Genomic DNA, 18,304 nt, shown 5'->3' on the forward strand with positions numbered 1-18,304 from the left:
CAATTTCTAAAACCACCTGAGAATCTGGAGGCAAAATGTCTACACTACTTTCTATCTCTGATCAATAAAATATTTTTAACTTTTCTATGTCACTCAATAATAAATATTTAAAAATTCTATCCCAAGACTGCAGAAAAAAGATCTTACGGCATCAATATTACAGCTGAATTTTTGAAATCAAGTCCAAGCCTATGTTCAGGGCCTCCAGCATTAAAACTCTGTGGTAATGCCTTCACCAGCAGGCTCAGGAAGTGGACTCAGAGCCGGGGGCGCAAACGCCAAAGGCCTCCTGCCCGCTGGAAGAAGGCACAGTGCTGACCTCTGGCAAGCAGAGTGAGGCGCGGCCTCACTTTTCCTCTGCATCTGGCCTTCCTGTTGAATTCCTTTAAATTTAAAAACCTTAACAAAAATGCCTAGCACCCAAGACGAGAGTTCATGTTTTTCCTTACACACAAATGATTCCTATTCACAATTTTTTACCCTAAAAACATCAGTTACAGGACTAAACAATTTGATCCTGAGTAGTTGTTTACTCCTACATTATCTATAAGACTTCAAACCAAGTGCCACTCTGCACTCAGAACAGCAGCTCCTAATCATCACAGAGAGACACACAACGTAAGCGCTCAACCCTCTATGGATGACTGATGGCCAAAACTCTAAGCATCCTCCCTCGTCATCTCATTTAGTATCACAGCTTCCTGGGTCTAGTCAGAGTATCATAAGTCAAATTGCCTGAAAAGCTGAGAACCCACACTTGGAATCAAAGCACTGAGAGCTTGCAGAACACAGGTGAGAAACCAACCTACTAGGCTTCTCAGCTCTAAAGCAAGGGTGGTAAGAACCAGCCTCCGAGCAGGCCAGCTGTCTGCATGCAGAAGGCAAGAAAGGAAAGAACTCACCCGGTCACGACAGACCTGAGGAACCTGGTCGCTCTCTCCACCACCTCCAGCCACACAGAGGACACAGTGCTCTCGTCGAAGAGCGAGGCCTCGGGAAGTGCTCGCAGGGCATCCAGGGACTCCTGCAACAGCTCACTGCAGAGGTCCGCATCCTCGCCTGGGCGCACACACGCGTCAGAGGAGCCCCCCACCACTCCCGTCTCCCGCTGGGCTTCCCAGCCCTCAGCAAGAGAAGATGCCACTGTCCCCTTTCTAATCCCTCACTCAACAGGCCAAAATCTAGCACAGCTGTTCCAGTCAATTCTGTGTTTCGTGGCTGTCACATGAGCAATACACTAACTCCTTGTTCTTCTAGAATTAAGTCCGTACTCAGGTGTTCCACGGTAGTGGTTGGCGTGGGGGTGGGGGGTGCATGCACTTGCTCTTTTTTTTCTCTAAAGCACAGACATGAAAAGCCAAACAGCCTCTGCAGCCTCTCATCTCACAAGCAAGGAAACTGAGGAGCAGAGAGCACATGGGATCAGCCGAAGGGCACACGGTGGCTGAACCGAACTCGAAACCCAGACTGTTGGTGGGTTAGGGAAGCAGAACCACGCACCACACCAGGGACCGTACCTGATCGCCAGGCCCTGCGCAGGAAGGCGAAGGCGAAAGACAGCGCCGCTCGAGATCCCACTCTGGCGAGCCCCTCCACGCCTTTGCCCGCAGGCCGGGAACTGCAGACGACACACATGGAACATAAAACCAGTCAGCAGCGGAGGGTGCAGATACCACATAAAATCAATACTATGAAAGGGTGTGTACCAAAATCCGACTAATGGTTTTCTTCACGTGACAGGATCACAAGTGTATTTTCAGTTTTGTTGTTTAACAACTTTCATCAAACGTCTTTTGTAAAGGAAAAGTTTTCTCTTTAAGAATCAAAGAAATGTACAAGGAATTTTAAATGTCTTGGGAAAATGCTCATAAAATGACCTCACAAAGCGAGATTCTAGTGGGAGGAAGCAGACGACAAGGAGATAAATACATAAACGGAGGGAGAATAAACCCCACATGGGAGACCAGACCAGAGAGGAGCTGGAGGAAGAGCAACAGAGCCGCACGCCTCGCCCCAGCTCGCCTGGCTCGCCCCAGCTCCGGTGTCCTCCACTCAGGGTCCACTCCCGGCCACGGGTGAAGCCCTGCATGCTTGACCCACCCCATGAGGAGTCGCTCTCTTCTGAGGGAAGTGCTCATCACCCTCCTGCATCTTTTTAAGCTTTTCACTACTTGTGTATGTTAATTGCACAAATCACAGTTTCATTCTGCATGTTGTAAAAGGTTATACAAATGGCTCACCATAAAAATCATCCTGTACGGCCGGGCGCCTTACCTGTAAAATGGGCATTAGCGGCCAGGCATGGTGGTGGACTGCTAGGCCTGTAATTCCAGCAGCTTTGGAGGTCTCGAGACGGTGCGGTGCATTTGATGGTCGATAGGAGATTTCGATGGAGACTTATCCTGGCTAACACGGTGAAACCCCGTCTCTAGCTCTGGTTTTAAATAGAGAACAAAATCTAGCCGGTGCGAGGGGTGTGGGGGGGCCCCGTAGTGTTGTTTTGCTGGCTCTGTTATTTCACTCAGCTACTTCAGGAGGTTTCTGGAGTGTGCTGGAGTATATGGCGGAATTTCGGGAGGCGTTTTTTAGCTTGTGCAGTTGAGCTGATGATTTTCAGCCACTGCCTTCCAGCCTCTGGCGATCAGATGCCAGATCTCTGGCTCCATAAAAAAAAAAAAAACAGTAAAAAAAAAAAAATAAAAATCATCCTGTACAAGAGAGAAAAGGCTAGAATACAAAAATGCATATATAGGGGGGCTGAGGCAGGAGAATGGCATGAACCCGGGGGGCGGAGCTTACAGTGAGCCGAGATCACGCCACTGCACTCCAGCCTGGGAGACACAGCAAGACTCTATCTCAAAAATAAAATAAAATAAAATAAAACAAAATAAAATAAAATAAAAAAGCATATATAATCTTAACTCAATCACGCACAGCAAGTAATTCTATGTTATACTTTATACTATATCATATTTCTAATATTACAGTACTGTTACTATAAACAATATTCTCCAAATTTACTAAAATTTGCTTTATGATCGGGGAAATCCTATAAAAACAGGTGATATGAAGTTCAAGACCAGCCTGGCTCACATGATGAAACCCTGTCTCCACTAAAAATACAAAAATTTGCCAGGTGTGGTGGCGGCGTGCCTATAATCCCAGCTACTCGGAGGCTGAGGCAGGAGAATTGCTTGAACCTGGGAGACGGAGGTTGTAGTGAGCCAAGATCGCACCTCTGCACTCCAGCCTGGGAGGCAGAGCAAGGCTCTATCTCAAAAAAAAAGAGGGATGTTACAGAAGGATCTCCCCAAGACATAATGTGTAATAAAAATGGCAATGAAGAACACAGCTGGCCAGGGGCATCAGTACATGCTTATCCATAAGTGCCTGAAAAACGCAACAGGAGCTCAGAGAGGAAACACAAGAACCTCTGACTGGGTACCTGAAAGACGGAAATCTTTGCTCCTAAATGAGAAATATGAACACGACAAGACACAGACATGTAACAGGACACACAGTCCTTATAAGAGAAAGCACGGGGCCAAGTGTCGTCAGAGGAGGGGGGCGAGTCACTTTAGGTCAGGAGTTGGAGACCAGCTTGGTCAGCATGGCAAAACCCCGTCTCTACTAAAAATACAAAAATAAGCCGGGTGTGGTGGTGCATGCCTGGAGTCCCAGCTGCTTGGGAGGCTGAGGCAGAATTGCTTGAACCTGGGAGGAGGTGGAGGTTGCAGTGAGCCAAGATTGCGCCACTGCACTCCAGCCTGGCCTGGTCGACAAAGTGAGACTCTCTCTCAAAAAAAGAAACTACTCAGCAATAATGATATAATGATACATGCAACGACCCCCTTGGGAAAATGTCAAGGGGATTATGCTGAGTGAAAAAACTGAATCTTGTTTGAGGCCAGGAGTTCAAGACAACCCTGGGAAACATAACAAGACCCGTCTCTACAAATACAAAATTAGCTGGGTGTGGTGTCGTGCATCTGTGGTCCCAGCTACTCAGGAAGCTGAAATGAGAGGACTGCTTGAGCCCAGGAGTTTGAGGCTGCAGTGAGCTATGATTGTATCACTGCACTCCAGCTTAGGCATCAGGGTGAGATCCTGTCTCCAAAAATTACAATAATAACAATATAAAATTAAAAAGCCAATGTCAAAAAATCACATAATAGAACAGATGAGTGGTTGCCAGTAGTTAAGGTGGAAAGAGAATATGTGAACGTGGGTATAAACAGCCCTTGTCCATATACCCTGATTGCAGTGGTGGTCTCAGAAAATCTACACCTGAAAAAACTGCAAAGAAATACACAATTGAGAGCATGTAAAACTGGGAAAACCTGAAGAAGACAGGCAGACTATCAGAGTTAACACTCTAGTTGTGATGACTGTGTCGTAGTTTACAACTAGCTACCATCGAGGGCACAGGCGCGAACAATAAAAGGAATCTCTATGCTGTTTCTTACAACTGTATGTGAATCCACAATTATTTCAAAAAAAGAAAGGCTTTTTAAAAATTTTAGTTCTTCCACTTAATGAAAGATACATTTCAATTAATCCACCAACCCTATGTCATCACAAAGGAAACAGCAGAGAAAAACCAGCTGGGCTCTCAGCCATTTCTGCAGCTGAGGGAATTCAGTTTGATTCGACAAACACACAACAGTGCTTGGAGAATCTGAGCACCTACCACCCACCCATACATGACACTCTGATTCACGACCATCACAGCCGGCCAGGAAGGAAGGAAAGAACCACTGCACTCCTATTACCAAATGGGCAGGACTCTCATCTGTCACTTGGTTTAATTTACTCTAAAACTATCTTCAAAAATACAACATGTACAGTCATCCCTTGGTATCTGCAGGGGATTGGGACCAGGCCTGCCCCACCCTGGCTCCATACCAAAACCCTAGGATGCTCAAGACCCTTATATAAAATGATGTGGTATTTGCATATAACCTGTGCACATCCTCCCGTATAATTTAAATCATCTCAGCCAGGCACAGTGGCTCACACCTATACTCCCAACACTTTGGGAGGTCGAGGCGGGAGGGTCGCCTGAGCCCAGGAGTTCAAGACCAGCCCAGGCAACATGGCAAAACCCCATCTATACAAATTAAACAAAAAAAAAAAATTGGCCAGGCGTGGTGGCTCAGGCTTGTAATCTCAGCACTTTGGGAGGCCAAGGCAGGCAGATCCCTCGAGGTCAGGAGTTAGAGGCCAGCCTGGGCAACACAGTGAGCCCCTGGCTCTACAAAAAATACAAATTAGCTACGCATTGTGACGCACGCCTGTAGTCCCAGCTACTTGGGAGGCTGAGGTGTGAGAATCACTTGAGCCCAGGAGATCAAGGCTGCAGGGAGCCATGATAGCCCCACTGCCCTGGGCAACAGTGAGAACTCCATATCAAAACAAACAAACAAGAAAAACCATCTCTAGATTACTATAACACCTAATACAAGGTAAATGCTCTGTAATTCGTTGTTATACTGTATTGCTTTTTATTTTTATTTTTTATTGTTGTGTTGGTTTTCATTGCTTTTCTTCCAATATTTTCGATCCACAGTTGGTTGAATGTGTGTTTGTGAAACCCACTGATACAGAGAGCCAACTGTAATGTGATTTCAACTATATTTAAACATAAGGAAACAAAAAAGGAAAACAAACACAAAAAACATAAGAAAACAAGGAAACAGGCTACAGGTACCGCTCCCGTCTCTGGGGAACAAGACGACCGGGGTTTTGCTCTTCTTTCTTTCTGCCTCCTGTATCTTCTATGTGCTCTCCAGGGAGTCACACATCACAGTCAAATAAAGCCAACACTCCCAACTACATAAAATAAAAATTTCATCTGGCAATCCTGTAGTTTAACCTTCTGAGGGCAAAGGTCTAATAGACAGCTTCATTTTGGAAAAGTACAATTTTACATAAGCTTAAACCTTCTAGTGACTGTTAGTAAATAGGGAAAATCTGTGATATATTAACAGGCATCAACAAATTAAAACTCATACGCCCAAAAGCACCTTTTTTTTCTTTCTTTTTGAGACAGGGTTTCATTCTTGTTGCCCAGGCTGGAGTCCAATGGCGTGATCTCCGCTCACTGCAACCTCCACCCCCCGGGACCAAGTGATTCTCCTGCCTCAGCCTCCCGAGTAGCTGGGACTACAGGCGCCCGCCACCTCGCCCGGCTAGTTTTTTGTATTTTTTTAGTAGAGACGGGGTTTCACCGTGTTAGCCAGAATGGTCTCGATCTCCTGACCTCGTGATCCGCCCGCCTCGGCCTCCCAAAGTGCTGGGATTACAGGCTTGAGCCACCGCGCCCGGCCGTAATTTTTTTATTTTTAGTAGACACAGGGTTTCTCCACGTTGGTCAGATCTGGAACTCCCAACCTCAGGTGATCCGCCCACCTCGGCCTCCCAAAGTGCTGGGATTACAGCTGTGAGCCACCGTGCCCGGCCCAAAAGCAACTCTTGTAATAAAAGAATAAGAAAATCACATTAGGAAGGAAAAACATGAAGCATCTAAACTAGCTGGGCACTAAACATTACAATCTGACTATCTCCTACCCAGCAGCAAAACAAAATAAAAAGTATACAACGTTCAGAACTCATTCTCAAATTTATACTTGAGCTCATCTAAAGCTTTGGCTAGCTTCCACAGTTACAGACAGAAAAACGTCTTTAAAATAATGACACAGAGCCAGGCGCAGTGTCTCATGCCTGTAATCCCAGTACTCTGAGAGGCTGAAGCAGGAAGACTGAGGCCAGGAGCAAGACCCCATCTCCACACACACACACAAACATACACACACACAAATTGTTTTCACTTAGCCAGGCATGGTGGCATGTGCCTGTAGTCCCAGCTACTCAGGTGGGCTGAGGCAGGAGGATCACTAGATCCCTGAAGTTCAAGGTTACAATGAGCTATGATTACACCACAGACGTTGTCTCTCCAAAACCAAAAATGTAATTGAATAAAATAAAATAATGACACAGATCACATAGTATGGTCTGTTACTACATGAGCAAATTGGCAAATCCATTCTCCAGATTATACAAAACATACGAAAAGGGAAAGAATAAATTTCAGAAGCTGAAGACAGACACTATACTGAAAATCTTAAACTTTCTGGAACAAAACAGTCTGAATTTTATATTTCACTGGCACCAAGATTCTTTCTTTGCTTTATTGTTACCTTTTTTTGTCCACAGGAGGCAGAGAAATGCTGCTGCTTTTCCACTTAACTTTGACATTCTCCTGAAAAACGGTTCTATTCAAGGCAATGAAATAGCGCTCCAAGATCACTAGCCTCTGCTTGAGTCTCAGGGCTGAGAGGGTGGTGGTGGCTGACTGGACGGCCAGGGCCTGTTGCTCTTTAACCAGCACAGAAAGACACTCCTTCAGTTCATTTACATCTAGAAAACAAGATAAGAAAAGGTGGTGGTGACAATGTGGCCACCATTTGTTGTAACGCTGAGAAAATGGATGATGACGACAGGTGGTACTGGAAGGCATGATATGTGGCAACAATGGTTTTAACCAGTTTACACATACGAGCTCAGGCAACCCTCACACCCAACATGGTCAAGCAGTGCTGTCCATCCATTTTATGGATGAGGAAACTGAGGCACTAAGTGGTTAAGCAACTTGTCCGAGGCCACAGAGAGGAGTGCAGCACATGACAGAGACCATTCTGAGCCACCATGGCACACTGCCTCTCTGGAAACATCATACAAAAGACGCTGGCCGGGCGCTGTGGCTCACGCCTGGAATCCCAGCACTTTGGGAGGCCAAGGCAGGTGGATCACTTGAGGTCAGGAGTTCGAGACCATCCTGGCCAATGTACCATGAAACCCCTTCTCTACCAAAAAAAGATACAAAAATTAGCCAGGTGTGGTGGTGCGTGCCTGGGAATTCCAGCTACTCAGGAGGCTGAGGCATGAGAATTGCTTGAACTCAGGAGGCAGAGAATGCAGCGAGCTGACTGTGTCGCCGCACTCCAGCCTAGGTGACAGAGTGAGACTCTGTCTCCCCAAAAAAGAAAAAAGTTACTAACAGAACTCTGAAGTCAATATTAGTCAATATTTCTCAGCAGCATATCTCCTAAACAGAGAAAAACAGCCATTATATTCATGTTGCAAAACCAAATTCAAAATAAAAGCGATGTCTTGATAAAATTATCCAACATGCATGACTCACGAAACACATTTATGGACATGTTTTAGAAGAAGACAAAGTAACCAGTTAGAATACACATTCTAACTAGTGATATTTCATTACATTACTCTCTACTTCTATGTATCTCTGAAAATTTCCATACTAAGAAGTGTTTTGTAAGTAGCTAGAAGGCAATCACGTGAGTGAAAATAATTCCAAGGATTGTGGACTTTCAACTAAGCATACATCTACCTCAGAATACAAACCATTATAGGTGAATGGTTAAGTTACCTCCCACCAATCCCCTATAACAGCACAGCTCCCAGTGGCGGGGTGAGAGCTGGGCTCTTCTGTGCTTGCCTGTCTGCTGCTTATTAGCCTGGAGACCAGCAGCCACCAGCTTCGCAGCCCTGGATCCTCGCAACACCCCTACTGGCTGCCTCCCCTTTCCGGCAACCCGTTACCTGGATATGCTCTCCACAGGATGGGAGGGACCTCAGAAGGCATTAAAGGGACACATCTCACCACTCCCTAGAAAGGCACAGGGTGGCGCATACTGTGCCCAGCACCAGCAGTAGGATGTGAGACCTAGAGCTTTGCAGCTAAGAGCTAATAGTTATTTAAAACTACATGATTATGATAACAGTACACGTGTTCTGCTTGAATTTACTAAATTCTACTGTTGGCTTATAATTAAATCATGTGATATTCCACGTTTGGATATGCTTGTTTAATTTTTACAGAAAAAATGTTAAAATTATTTCACATAGCCATTTGTTAAAGCACAGCAACATAACTCAGCAGACTTGATTTAATCTGTATCATCTTATATATATCACAATCTTATTTTTAAGCACATTTAAGAGTTATTCAGTTGCTTTATCAAAAACTACATACTGCTTTTACATGATTTAATAGTATATAAACCTCTTGATAAAAAATGCACAAAAAAATTAACAAAAAATACATGAAGAATACTGAATTGCACACTGGGCTCAAGATGGAGAAGCGAAAGACTGACAGGTAAAGCAGTGCCCCCTGCCCTTCTCTGGGCATCCCCACCAAGCCACCCTTCAGGCAAGGAGGTTGGCCCAGCACTTCAAGGGCCAAGCCCTTCCTGAAGACTCACTGTATTTCCACTTTTAAATAATACATCTCCCTTCTGCTTGGCTGCGGAGCTCAGAAACAACCCCAAAGCTCTAAGAGCGCAGCTCTGCCCTTGAGCACCCCCGTGCCCTTCTCCCTGACACCTTCCTGCTTATTCTGTCTATCTGCGCCAATCGCTGACTGGCCCAAGTCCATCAGCCATGCATGCCTGAAACAGTGGGTGAGAGACATGCACAAACCAGTGGACACCTCCTGGAGCAGAACTCCCACCTGCCTCACAGTAACCAGAGGGGCCCTCTAGGCCCAAGTGGAAGTCTGGAACTTCGTCTCCAGTGCATGATGAAGGTGAAGCACGCCCTATCCGCCGGCCAAAGCAGGGCACAGAAAAGTTCACCACTTCGACAGAACACTAAGTAAGGACCTAAGAGTCGCCTAAACATGTTCCACCCCCTGAGAAAGGCACTCCATGATACCAACAACCCAGAAGATCTAAGACCCGAAATTTTAAAAAACAAATATAGCGAAAACCACAATGAAAGATGTGGGAAAGGCCAGGGCGGGGCGGTGGCTCAGCCCGATCACCCCAGCACTTTGGAGGCCGAGACAGGCGGATCACGAGGTCAGAGATCGAGACCACCGGCTAACACGGTGAAAACCTCCGCTCTACTAAAAAAACAAAAAACGTAGCCCGGGCGAGGTGCCGGGCGCCTGTAGTCAGCTACCCCGGAGCTAGGCGGGAGAAGGCGTGAACCCGTGGGAGGCGGAGCTCCAGTGATCCGAGACCGGCCACGGCACGCCCCCAGCCTGGGCCGACAGAGCGAGACTGTCCGTCTCAAAAAAAAAAAAAAAAAAAAGATTAGGGAATAATGTGGCCAAATAAATTAAAACAGTCATGATAAAAGAGGCTCAACAAGCATTACAAACACATGTGACAATAAATGAAAAAAGAAAAGCCTAAGACAAAAAAGGAAAAGAAACCAATAGAAGTTGAATGAAAAAACAAAAAACCAAAATAAAAACTCAGGAATGGGAACATAGCAGTAAGAATGGAGGAAAAAGGTCAAAGAGCAGGATGGAGAAGAGAGAAGTTGGCTCAAGTGCATAAACAGCGAAGAGAACACACCCCCTCCCAAGGCGGGCCAGCGGCGGCTCACAGCTGTCATCCCAGCACTTTGGGAGGCTCAGGTGGGCGGACCACAAGGTCAGGAGTTTGAAACTAGCCTGGCCAACATGGTGAAACCCGATCTCTATTAAAAATACAAAAATGAGCTGGGTATGGTGGCGGGCACCTGTAATCCCAGCTACTACTCAAGAGGCTGAGACAGGAGAATCATTCGAACTCGGGGGGAGGCAGCTGCAGTGAGCCGAGATCGTGCCATTGCACTCCAGCCTGGGAAATAGGGAAAAAAAAAAAAAAAAAACAGTCTCGGGGACCTATGGGACTATAACAACTCTGGTCACTGAACTCAGGAAGTGACAGAAGAAAGAAGGAGGGGTTGAAACTGTACTATAAGAAGTGATGGCTTAAAAGTTCCCAAATTTGGCAAGAGACACAAATCTACAGATCAAGGTAAGCAAACCCTAAACAGGATGAACCCAAAGAAATCCAATCTCAGACATATCATAATCAAACTCCAAAACACAAAAGACAAAACATTTCAAAAGCCACTAAAGAAAAACAGTACCTTAGCTATTGCAGATTAACAAGTCAAATGACAGCGAATTTCTCATCAGATACCATGGAGCCCGGCTGAAAGTACGAAATATTTTTCAAATGATGAAAAGAACCATTACCACAGAATTCTTATATCCAGGAAAAATGTCCTTCAGGAATGAAAAGGAAAGCAAAACATTCTCAGAGGAAGTAAAACAATTTGTCACCAGAAGACCCACACCAAAAGAAAGGCTAATGGAAGTTCTCTAAGCAGAATGGCAACCATCAAACAAGAAAACCCTGGGACTTCCAGAAAGAAGAGCATGACACGCACACCTATGCATAAATACAACACACTTTTTCCTCACCTCTTGACTTTGCTAAACTATGTCTGAAGGTTCAACCAAAAATTATAACACTGTCATATGTGGTTATCAATGTAAGCAAATGAAATATTTAAGGCAAATATATTATGAAAAGGAGAACATAAAGGAACATAAAGGAAGGTAGTTTCTATATCCCAGAAGCTGGTAAATGACAACACTAGGTACAATCTGATAAGTGTTCATACACACACAGGTTGAGTGTCCCTTACAAAACGCTCAGGAGCACAAGTGTTCCACATTTCAGATTTTTATCAGATTTGGGAATATTTGCAAGCAAATAATGAGATATTTTGGGGATAGGACTCAAGTCTGAATACATTCATTTATGTTTTATATATACCTTATACACAGAGCCTGAAGATAATTTTATATAGAATGCTTAATAATTTTTTGTATGAAACAAAGTTCATGCTAAGTACTTATGAATGGAATTTTCAACTTGGGGCATCACGCTGGGGTGCCAAAAGTTTCAAATTTTGGGGCATTTCAGATTTTGGATTTAGGGTTCAGAGATGCTCAATCTGTATGTAATATATCACCTAGAAAAGTCACTAAAAAAGCTATACAAAAAGATACACTCTAAAACACTATAGATAAAATAGAATGCTAAAAATGGTCAAGTAAACCACAGAGAGCCAGGAAGAACCGAACCAAAAAAATGAAAAACAGAAGAAACGCCGGGCGCGGTGGCTCAAGCCTGTCATCCCAGCACTTTGGGAGGCCGAGACGGGCGGATTACGAGGTCAGGAAATCGAGACCATCCTGGCTAACATGGTGAAACCCCGTCTCTACTAAAAATACAAAAAACTAGCCGGGCACGGTGGCAGGCGCCTGTAGTCCCAGCTACTCGGGAGGCTGAGGCAAGAGAATGGCGTAAACCCGGGAGGCGGAACTTGCAGTGAGCTGAGATCGCGCCGCTGCACTCCAGCCTGGGCGACAGAGCGAGACTCCGTCTCAAAAAAAAAAAAAGAAAAACAGAAGAAACAGAAAATACAAAACAAAATGACAGTGTTAAGCCTCAGTTTACCAATAATGACATTAAATTAAATGTAAACAGTCAATACATCAATTAAAAGACAGACACTGGCAGAGTAGACTAGAGAACATGATGCAGCTACATGTGGTCCATAAGAAAGTGACTTCAAACAGGCAAACTGAAAACAGAAGTATAGAAAAAGAAAGATCATGCAAACATTACTGAAAGGACAGCAGAAGTTGGCTACATTTATATCAAATAAAGTAAACTTCAGAGCAAAGATAATTACCAGTAGGGCCAGGCACAGTGGCTCACACCTGTAATCCTAGCACTTTGGGAGGCCAAGGTGGGTGGATCACCCGAGCTCAGGAGTTTGAGACCAGACTGGCCAACATGGCAAAACCCCATCTCTACTAAAAATACAAAAATTAGCTGGGCCTGATGGCGGATGCCTGTAATTCCAGCTACTCAGGAGGCTGAGGCAGGAGAATCACTTGAACCCAGTGGGGTCAGAGGTTGCAGTGAGCTGAGATCACACCACTTCACTCCTGCCTGGGCAAAAGGAGCAAAACTCTGTCTCAAAAAAAAAAAAAAAAAAAGATAATTACCAGGAACAGATGGCAACATTACAAAATAAGAACTTGGTCAATCCACCGTTAAGATGCAGCAATTCGAAACATGCATACACCAAACAAACAAAAACAATGAACAGAACTGAAAGGAGAAAAAGATATAGTTGGAGACCTCAAAATCTCCCTCCACAGCTGATAAAATTAGGAGACAGAAAAACTGCCAGGATATAGAACTCAGTATCACCATCAATCAATTAGATCCAATCAAAACTTATAGAACACTCCAGCCAATAACAGCAGAATACATAATCTTTTCAAGTATCCACAAAACAAATACTAAGTTAGAACATATTCTGAGGCATAAAACAAACCTAACAAATTTTTTGAAATTAAAGTCACACAGCATATGTTCCCTCAAACAATGGAAACAAATTAGAAGTCAACAAGAGAACAATTACAGGAAAATTGTCCAACTCTCAGAAACTAAACAATAAACTTCTAAATAACCCATGGATCAAAGAGGAAGTCTCAAGGGAAATTTTAAAATATATTCTGAACTGAGAGAAAATGCAAGTACAATACATCAAAATGTATGGGAAAGAGCTACATCGGGTGAGAGAGAGAAATTTACAGCACTAAATAAATGGTACATTAGAAACTTGGAAACAAATCAATAATATAAGTGCCCCCTCAACAACCTAAAAGAAAAAAAATGGCAAAATAAACCCAAAAGTAGAAAGGAAGAAATAATTAAGGTAAGAGTAGAAACAAAAGAAACAAAGTGAAAACAGAAAAACAATGAACAGTAAAGCAAAAAGCTGGATCTCTGAAAAGATCAATAGCACTGACACACCTCTCTAAGCAAGACTGACCAAAAAAAAAAAAAAACAGACATAAATTACCAAAGATCAATAACACTGACACACCTCTCTAAGCAAGACTGACCAAAAAAAAAAAAAAACAGACATAAATTACCAACATTAGTGTTGAAACAGGCTCTGAAGATATCAAAAGAGATAATGAAGAATGACTAGGTACAACTCTACACACGTAACTTTGACATCTTGGGCAAAATGGACTTATTCCTCAAATAATACAAATTACCACAACTCACCAAATATAAAATAGATTATTTGAATAGCCCTACCACTCTCAAGAAAACTGAATTTCTAATTCTAAGAATCCCCAAAAAAAGAAATTACCAGACTCAAATGAATTGACTGGATAATTCCATCAAACATTAAAAAATAATTAACACAGACTGAAAACAATCTCTTCCGGAAACTAGAAGAGGAAAAACCTCCCAATTCATTTTAAGAAACTAATATTAGCATGATATCGAACCTAAAAGACAGTACAAACTACAGAACAATATACTTTATATATACAGAGACACACAAAAATATTCAGAGAATTACAAGCAAGTAAAATTAAACAATATATAAAAAGAATTCCACATCATCGCCAAGTAGTTTCATTTCAGGAATGCAAAGCTGGTTCAACAGTCAAAATCAATGTAACCCACCCTATTAATAGGCTAAAGAACAAAATCGCATGATTACCTATCAATTGATTTAGAAAAAGCAAATAACAAAATTCAATACTCATGCATAATAAAAATTCTCAGAAAATAGCAATAAATGGGAACTTCATCTTGATAAACAGCATTTACAAAACCTTAAGCTAAAACTTATGCTAACAACGTCAGAAAGGGTCCTCCTAGACCTACTTTACACTGCAGAATGAATCATTAAGAATGATTTAGATAGTCACTAAGAGTTTACTGTCCTAAGAGATTACAACACCCAATGGCCAGCAAGCCCTTTTCGTTAGACAAAAAGAAAAGCTGTGATCTGTCAACACTCCCAGAAGGTTCACTGTGAAATGTGCACCTCTGAACTCCTGCTGAGGGCCTACACGCTGCAATGTTGAGAAGCAAGTGTCCAGAGGTCTCCTTGGAAACACTGAAAAAAAATGTGAGGGACTGATGGATGAATAGAGGCACAAAAACGTGGAGAGAGCTGTGATAAAGAATGTGGGATAATGCCAGTGGCACAGTCTTAGGTGGTCAATACGTGGGTGCACAATGTAAAATTCTTTCAACTTTTCTGTATATTTTTTTTCATAATAAAATGTTGGAAAAAATAAATCTGTGAAAAAGGAAGCTTTGGTTAAACACATCTAAGCAAAAGAAAAAACAAGTTCTAAATTCCCATGGCTCAAATTAATGTGTTTCTCTTTTTAGGTTGAGCTGGAAGAGCAAAAAAGAAAAAAGGAAAGGAACAGGAGCTATTCTAAAAGCTACAAATTCCACCTGCAGTTTGATTAAAGATGACATGGCTCAAGAATATGCTTTTGATTCAAGCTCCTTCAAGGCTGCCAGGTAGAGAGCTGGCTCTGCGAAAGCTCTGTACCTGTGAGCAAGCAGAGCTTCCAAAGAAAACCCTCTTCATTAAAGCCACCCTGAGTCAATAAGCTGGGCTTTAATCTGAGCAAGAAAGGTATTATTTTTGATCTAATTACACACCCATAACTGTAGGTACTCTGATGCCTAGGTGAGGGGAAAGGAGAAGGGAAAAACAACAGATTTTTTAAAATCACAACAAATGTTCATCAAACAGTATGTGCCAGGCACTGACTTAGGAGCTTCAAGTGCATTATTTCATGTCATTTGCACAGCAACTCTCTGAGTACTTTCACTTATTTTATATATATTATATAATTTTAATTATTTACATTATTTTATTCTTTTTCCTTTTTTTTTTTTTTTTTTTTTGAGACAGAGTCTCACTCTGTCACCTAGGCTGGAGTGCAGCGGCACGATCTCAGCTCACTGCAACCTGAGCCTCCCAGGTTCATGCCATTCTCCTGCCTGAGCCTCCCCAGAAGATGGGACTACAGGCGCCTGCCAACCATCCCCGGCTAATTTTTTTTGTATCTTTAGTAGAGATGGGGTTTCACCATATTAGCCAGAATGGTCTCAATCTCCTGGCCTTGTGATCCGCCTGCCTCAGCCNTCACTCTGTCACCTAGGCTGGAGTGCAGCGGCACGATCTCAGCTCACTGCAACCTGAGCCTCCCAGGTTCATGCCATTCTCCTGCCTGAGCCTCCCCAGAAGATGGGACTACAGGCGCCTGCCAACCATCCCCGGCTAATTTTTTTTGTATCTTTAGTAGAGATGGGGTTTCACCATATTAGCCAGAATGGTCTCAATCTCCTGGCCTTGTGATCCGCCTGCCTCAGCCTCCCAAAGTGCTGGGATTACAGGCGTGAGCCACCGCGCCCAGCCACTTATTCCGATTTTATACATGAGAGGCCCAAGGTGAGACAAAGTGATTTGTGTAGAGTCAGAGATAAAGGCAAAATTGATACCCAGACAGACTGAAAAACTTCTCTGCCAGCAGATCTAGAAATGGTAAATTAAGGAAATCTTCAAACTGAAAGAAAATGATACCAGAAGGCAGCTGGGATATAAACAAAACCTTAAGGGCCCAAAATGGTAAACATGTAGGTTAACATACAATATTTTTATTTGGCCACTCAAGGTGGCTCTTTGGGAGGCCCAGGCGGGTGGATCATCTGAGGTCAGGAGTTCACCAGCCTGACCAACATGATGAAACCCTGTCTCTACTCAAAAATACAAAATTAGCCATGTGTGGTGGCACATGCCTGTAATCCCAGCGACTCGGGAAGCTGAGCCAGGAGAATAGCGTGGACCCAGGAGGCAGAGGTTGCAGTGAACCAAGATTGCGCCATTGCACTCCAGCCTGGCAGCCTGGGCAACAAAAGCAAAACTCCATCTCAAAAAAAAAAAGCCGGGTGTGGTGGCTCACGCCTATAATTCCAGCACTTTGGGAGGCTGAGGCAGGTGGATCACCTAAGCTCAGGAGTTAAGAGGCCAGCCTGGCCAACATGGTGAAACCCTGTCTCCACTAAAAATACAAAAACATTAGCTGGGCATGGTGGGGTGTGCCTGTAATCCCAGCTACTAGGGAGGCTGAGGCAGGAGAATTGCTTGAACCCAGGAGGAGGAGGTTGCAGTGAGCTGAGATCATGCGATTGCACTCCAGCCTGGGCAACAAGAGCAAAACTCCGTCTCAAAAAAAAAAAAAAAAAAAAAAAAAGACTTTTTTCTCTTTTCAATTTTGAGGGGAAAAAAATGTAATTGCCTATTTAAAGCATAAACAAAAACAGCATATTGTGGGGTTTACACCATGTTTCACCTGGATATATGACACACCAACACAACCAACCAAGAACAGGTCAGAAGCAGGAAGCCATGGTCAGAGAACTGCCCCGAGGCTCAGGCAGGGTAATACCATTGGAGAGTGGACAGCGACAAGTGAAAGATGTAGCTGAAAACCCCAGAGATGACAGATGTAAACCCAAGTGGTCTAAAGATTCCAAGTAACAAACAGAGGTTGTCAGGCTGAATAAAGAAGCAAGACCTAATTATATGATACCTGAAAGAAATCCACTTCACACATACACAACTGTTGAAAGTGAAAAAAGCTAAACCTGGCAAACACATCACACAAACACCAAACCAGAAGAAAGGGTAGTAGTCAAACCAAGGTGACTTCACAACAAAGAACGTCGCCGGAGACAAAGGGGGTCCAATTTACGGAAATGACATAGAAATCCTAAAAGTGCGTGCATCGTATAACACAGTTCTCAAATACATGAAGCAAAAACTGCAGAGCTGAAAAAAAAAATCTGTAATTAGCATGAGATTTCAATTCTCCTCAGAAGAAAGATGAACTAAGCAGTGAAATTGCTTTTCATGCCTCCCCAGCACAATGGAGATACTCCAGGGAAACAAAGGCCAGTCGCTGGGGCTGATCTCCCCAGAATGCTGAGACTGGCTTCTCTGTAAATAAATGACTGGTATTTGCTAGGAGAAGAGTCCTTATCTATGAAATGTTTTTAGCAAGATGTGGTTAGTTTAGGATTGTGTTTGGTAAACATACCTAAAATCCATGGACTTATGGGACATGGTTCCCTGGAAAAGGTTCCCTAAAGTGTATAAACTATTTGATTACAAAACGGAAACACTACGCATCCTTAATACTACTTGTGCGGTGAGATGAGGACACACCTCAGTGAGAGGACGACGCACCTCAGCACCTCAGTGAGAGGAGGACACACCTCAGTGAGAGGACAACGTACCTCAGTGACAGGATGACGCACCTCAGCACCTCAGTGAGAGGACGACACACCTCAGTGAGAGGAGGACGCACCTCAGTGAGAGGAGGACGCACCTCAGTGAGAGGAGGACGCACCTCAGTGAGAGGAGGACGCACCTCAGCACCTCAGCGAGAGGACGACGCACCTCAGCACCTCAGTGAGAGGACGACACACCTCAGTGAGAGGAGGACGCACCTCAGTGAGAGGAGGACGCACCTCAGTGAGAGGAGGACGCACCTCAGTGAGAGGAGGACGCACCT

General features: G+C 43.8%; 1 protein-coding gene across 2 annotated transcripts in view; it reads right to left on the reverse strand.

Moving 5' to 3' along the window:
- LOC108520531 (E3 ubiquitin-protein ligase HERC2-like) overlaps positions 1-18,304 on the reverse strand; it is a 42,926-nt gene that overhangs the window by 14,110 nt on the left and 10,512 nt on the right. Inside the window, exons 3-5 of one of the 2 annotated variants that reach the window (XM_017859960.1) lie at positions 7,200-7,419; positions 1,518-1,618; positions 918-1,059 (exon numbers count right to left, since the gene is read on the reverse strand). In XM_017859960.1, the coding sequence (XP_017715449.1) occupies positions 918-1,059; positions 1,518-1,618; positions 7,200-7,419 (463 nt within the window). Of the gene's footprint in view, positions 1-902; positions 1,060-1,517; positions 1,619-7,199; positions 7,420-18,304 lie in introns of both variants that reach the window. The other variant, XM_017859958.1, reaches the window with a different exon arrangement.

Source organism: Rhinopithecus bieti, unplaced genomic scaffold, assembly GCF_001698545.2.
Source record: "Rhinopithecus bieti isolate Rb0 unplaced genomic scaffold, ASM169854v2 scaffold_53514, whole genome shotgun sequence".
NCBI classification, from domain to species: Eukaryota; Metazoa; Chordata; class Mammalia; order Primates; family Cercopithecidae; genus Rhinopithecus; species Rhinopithecus bieti.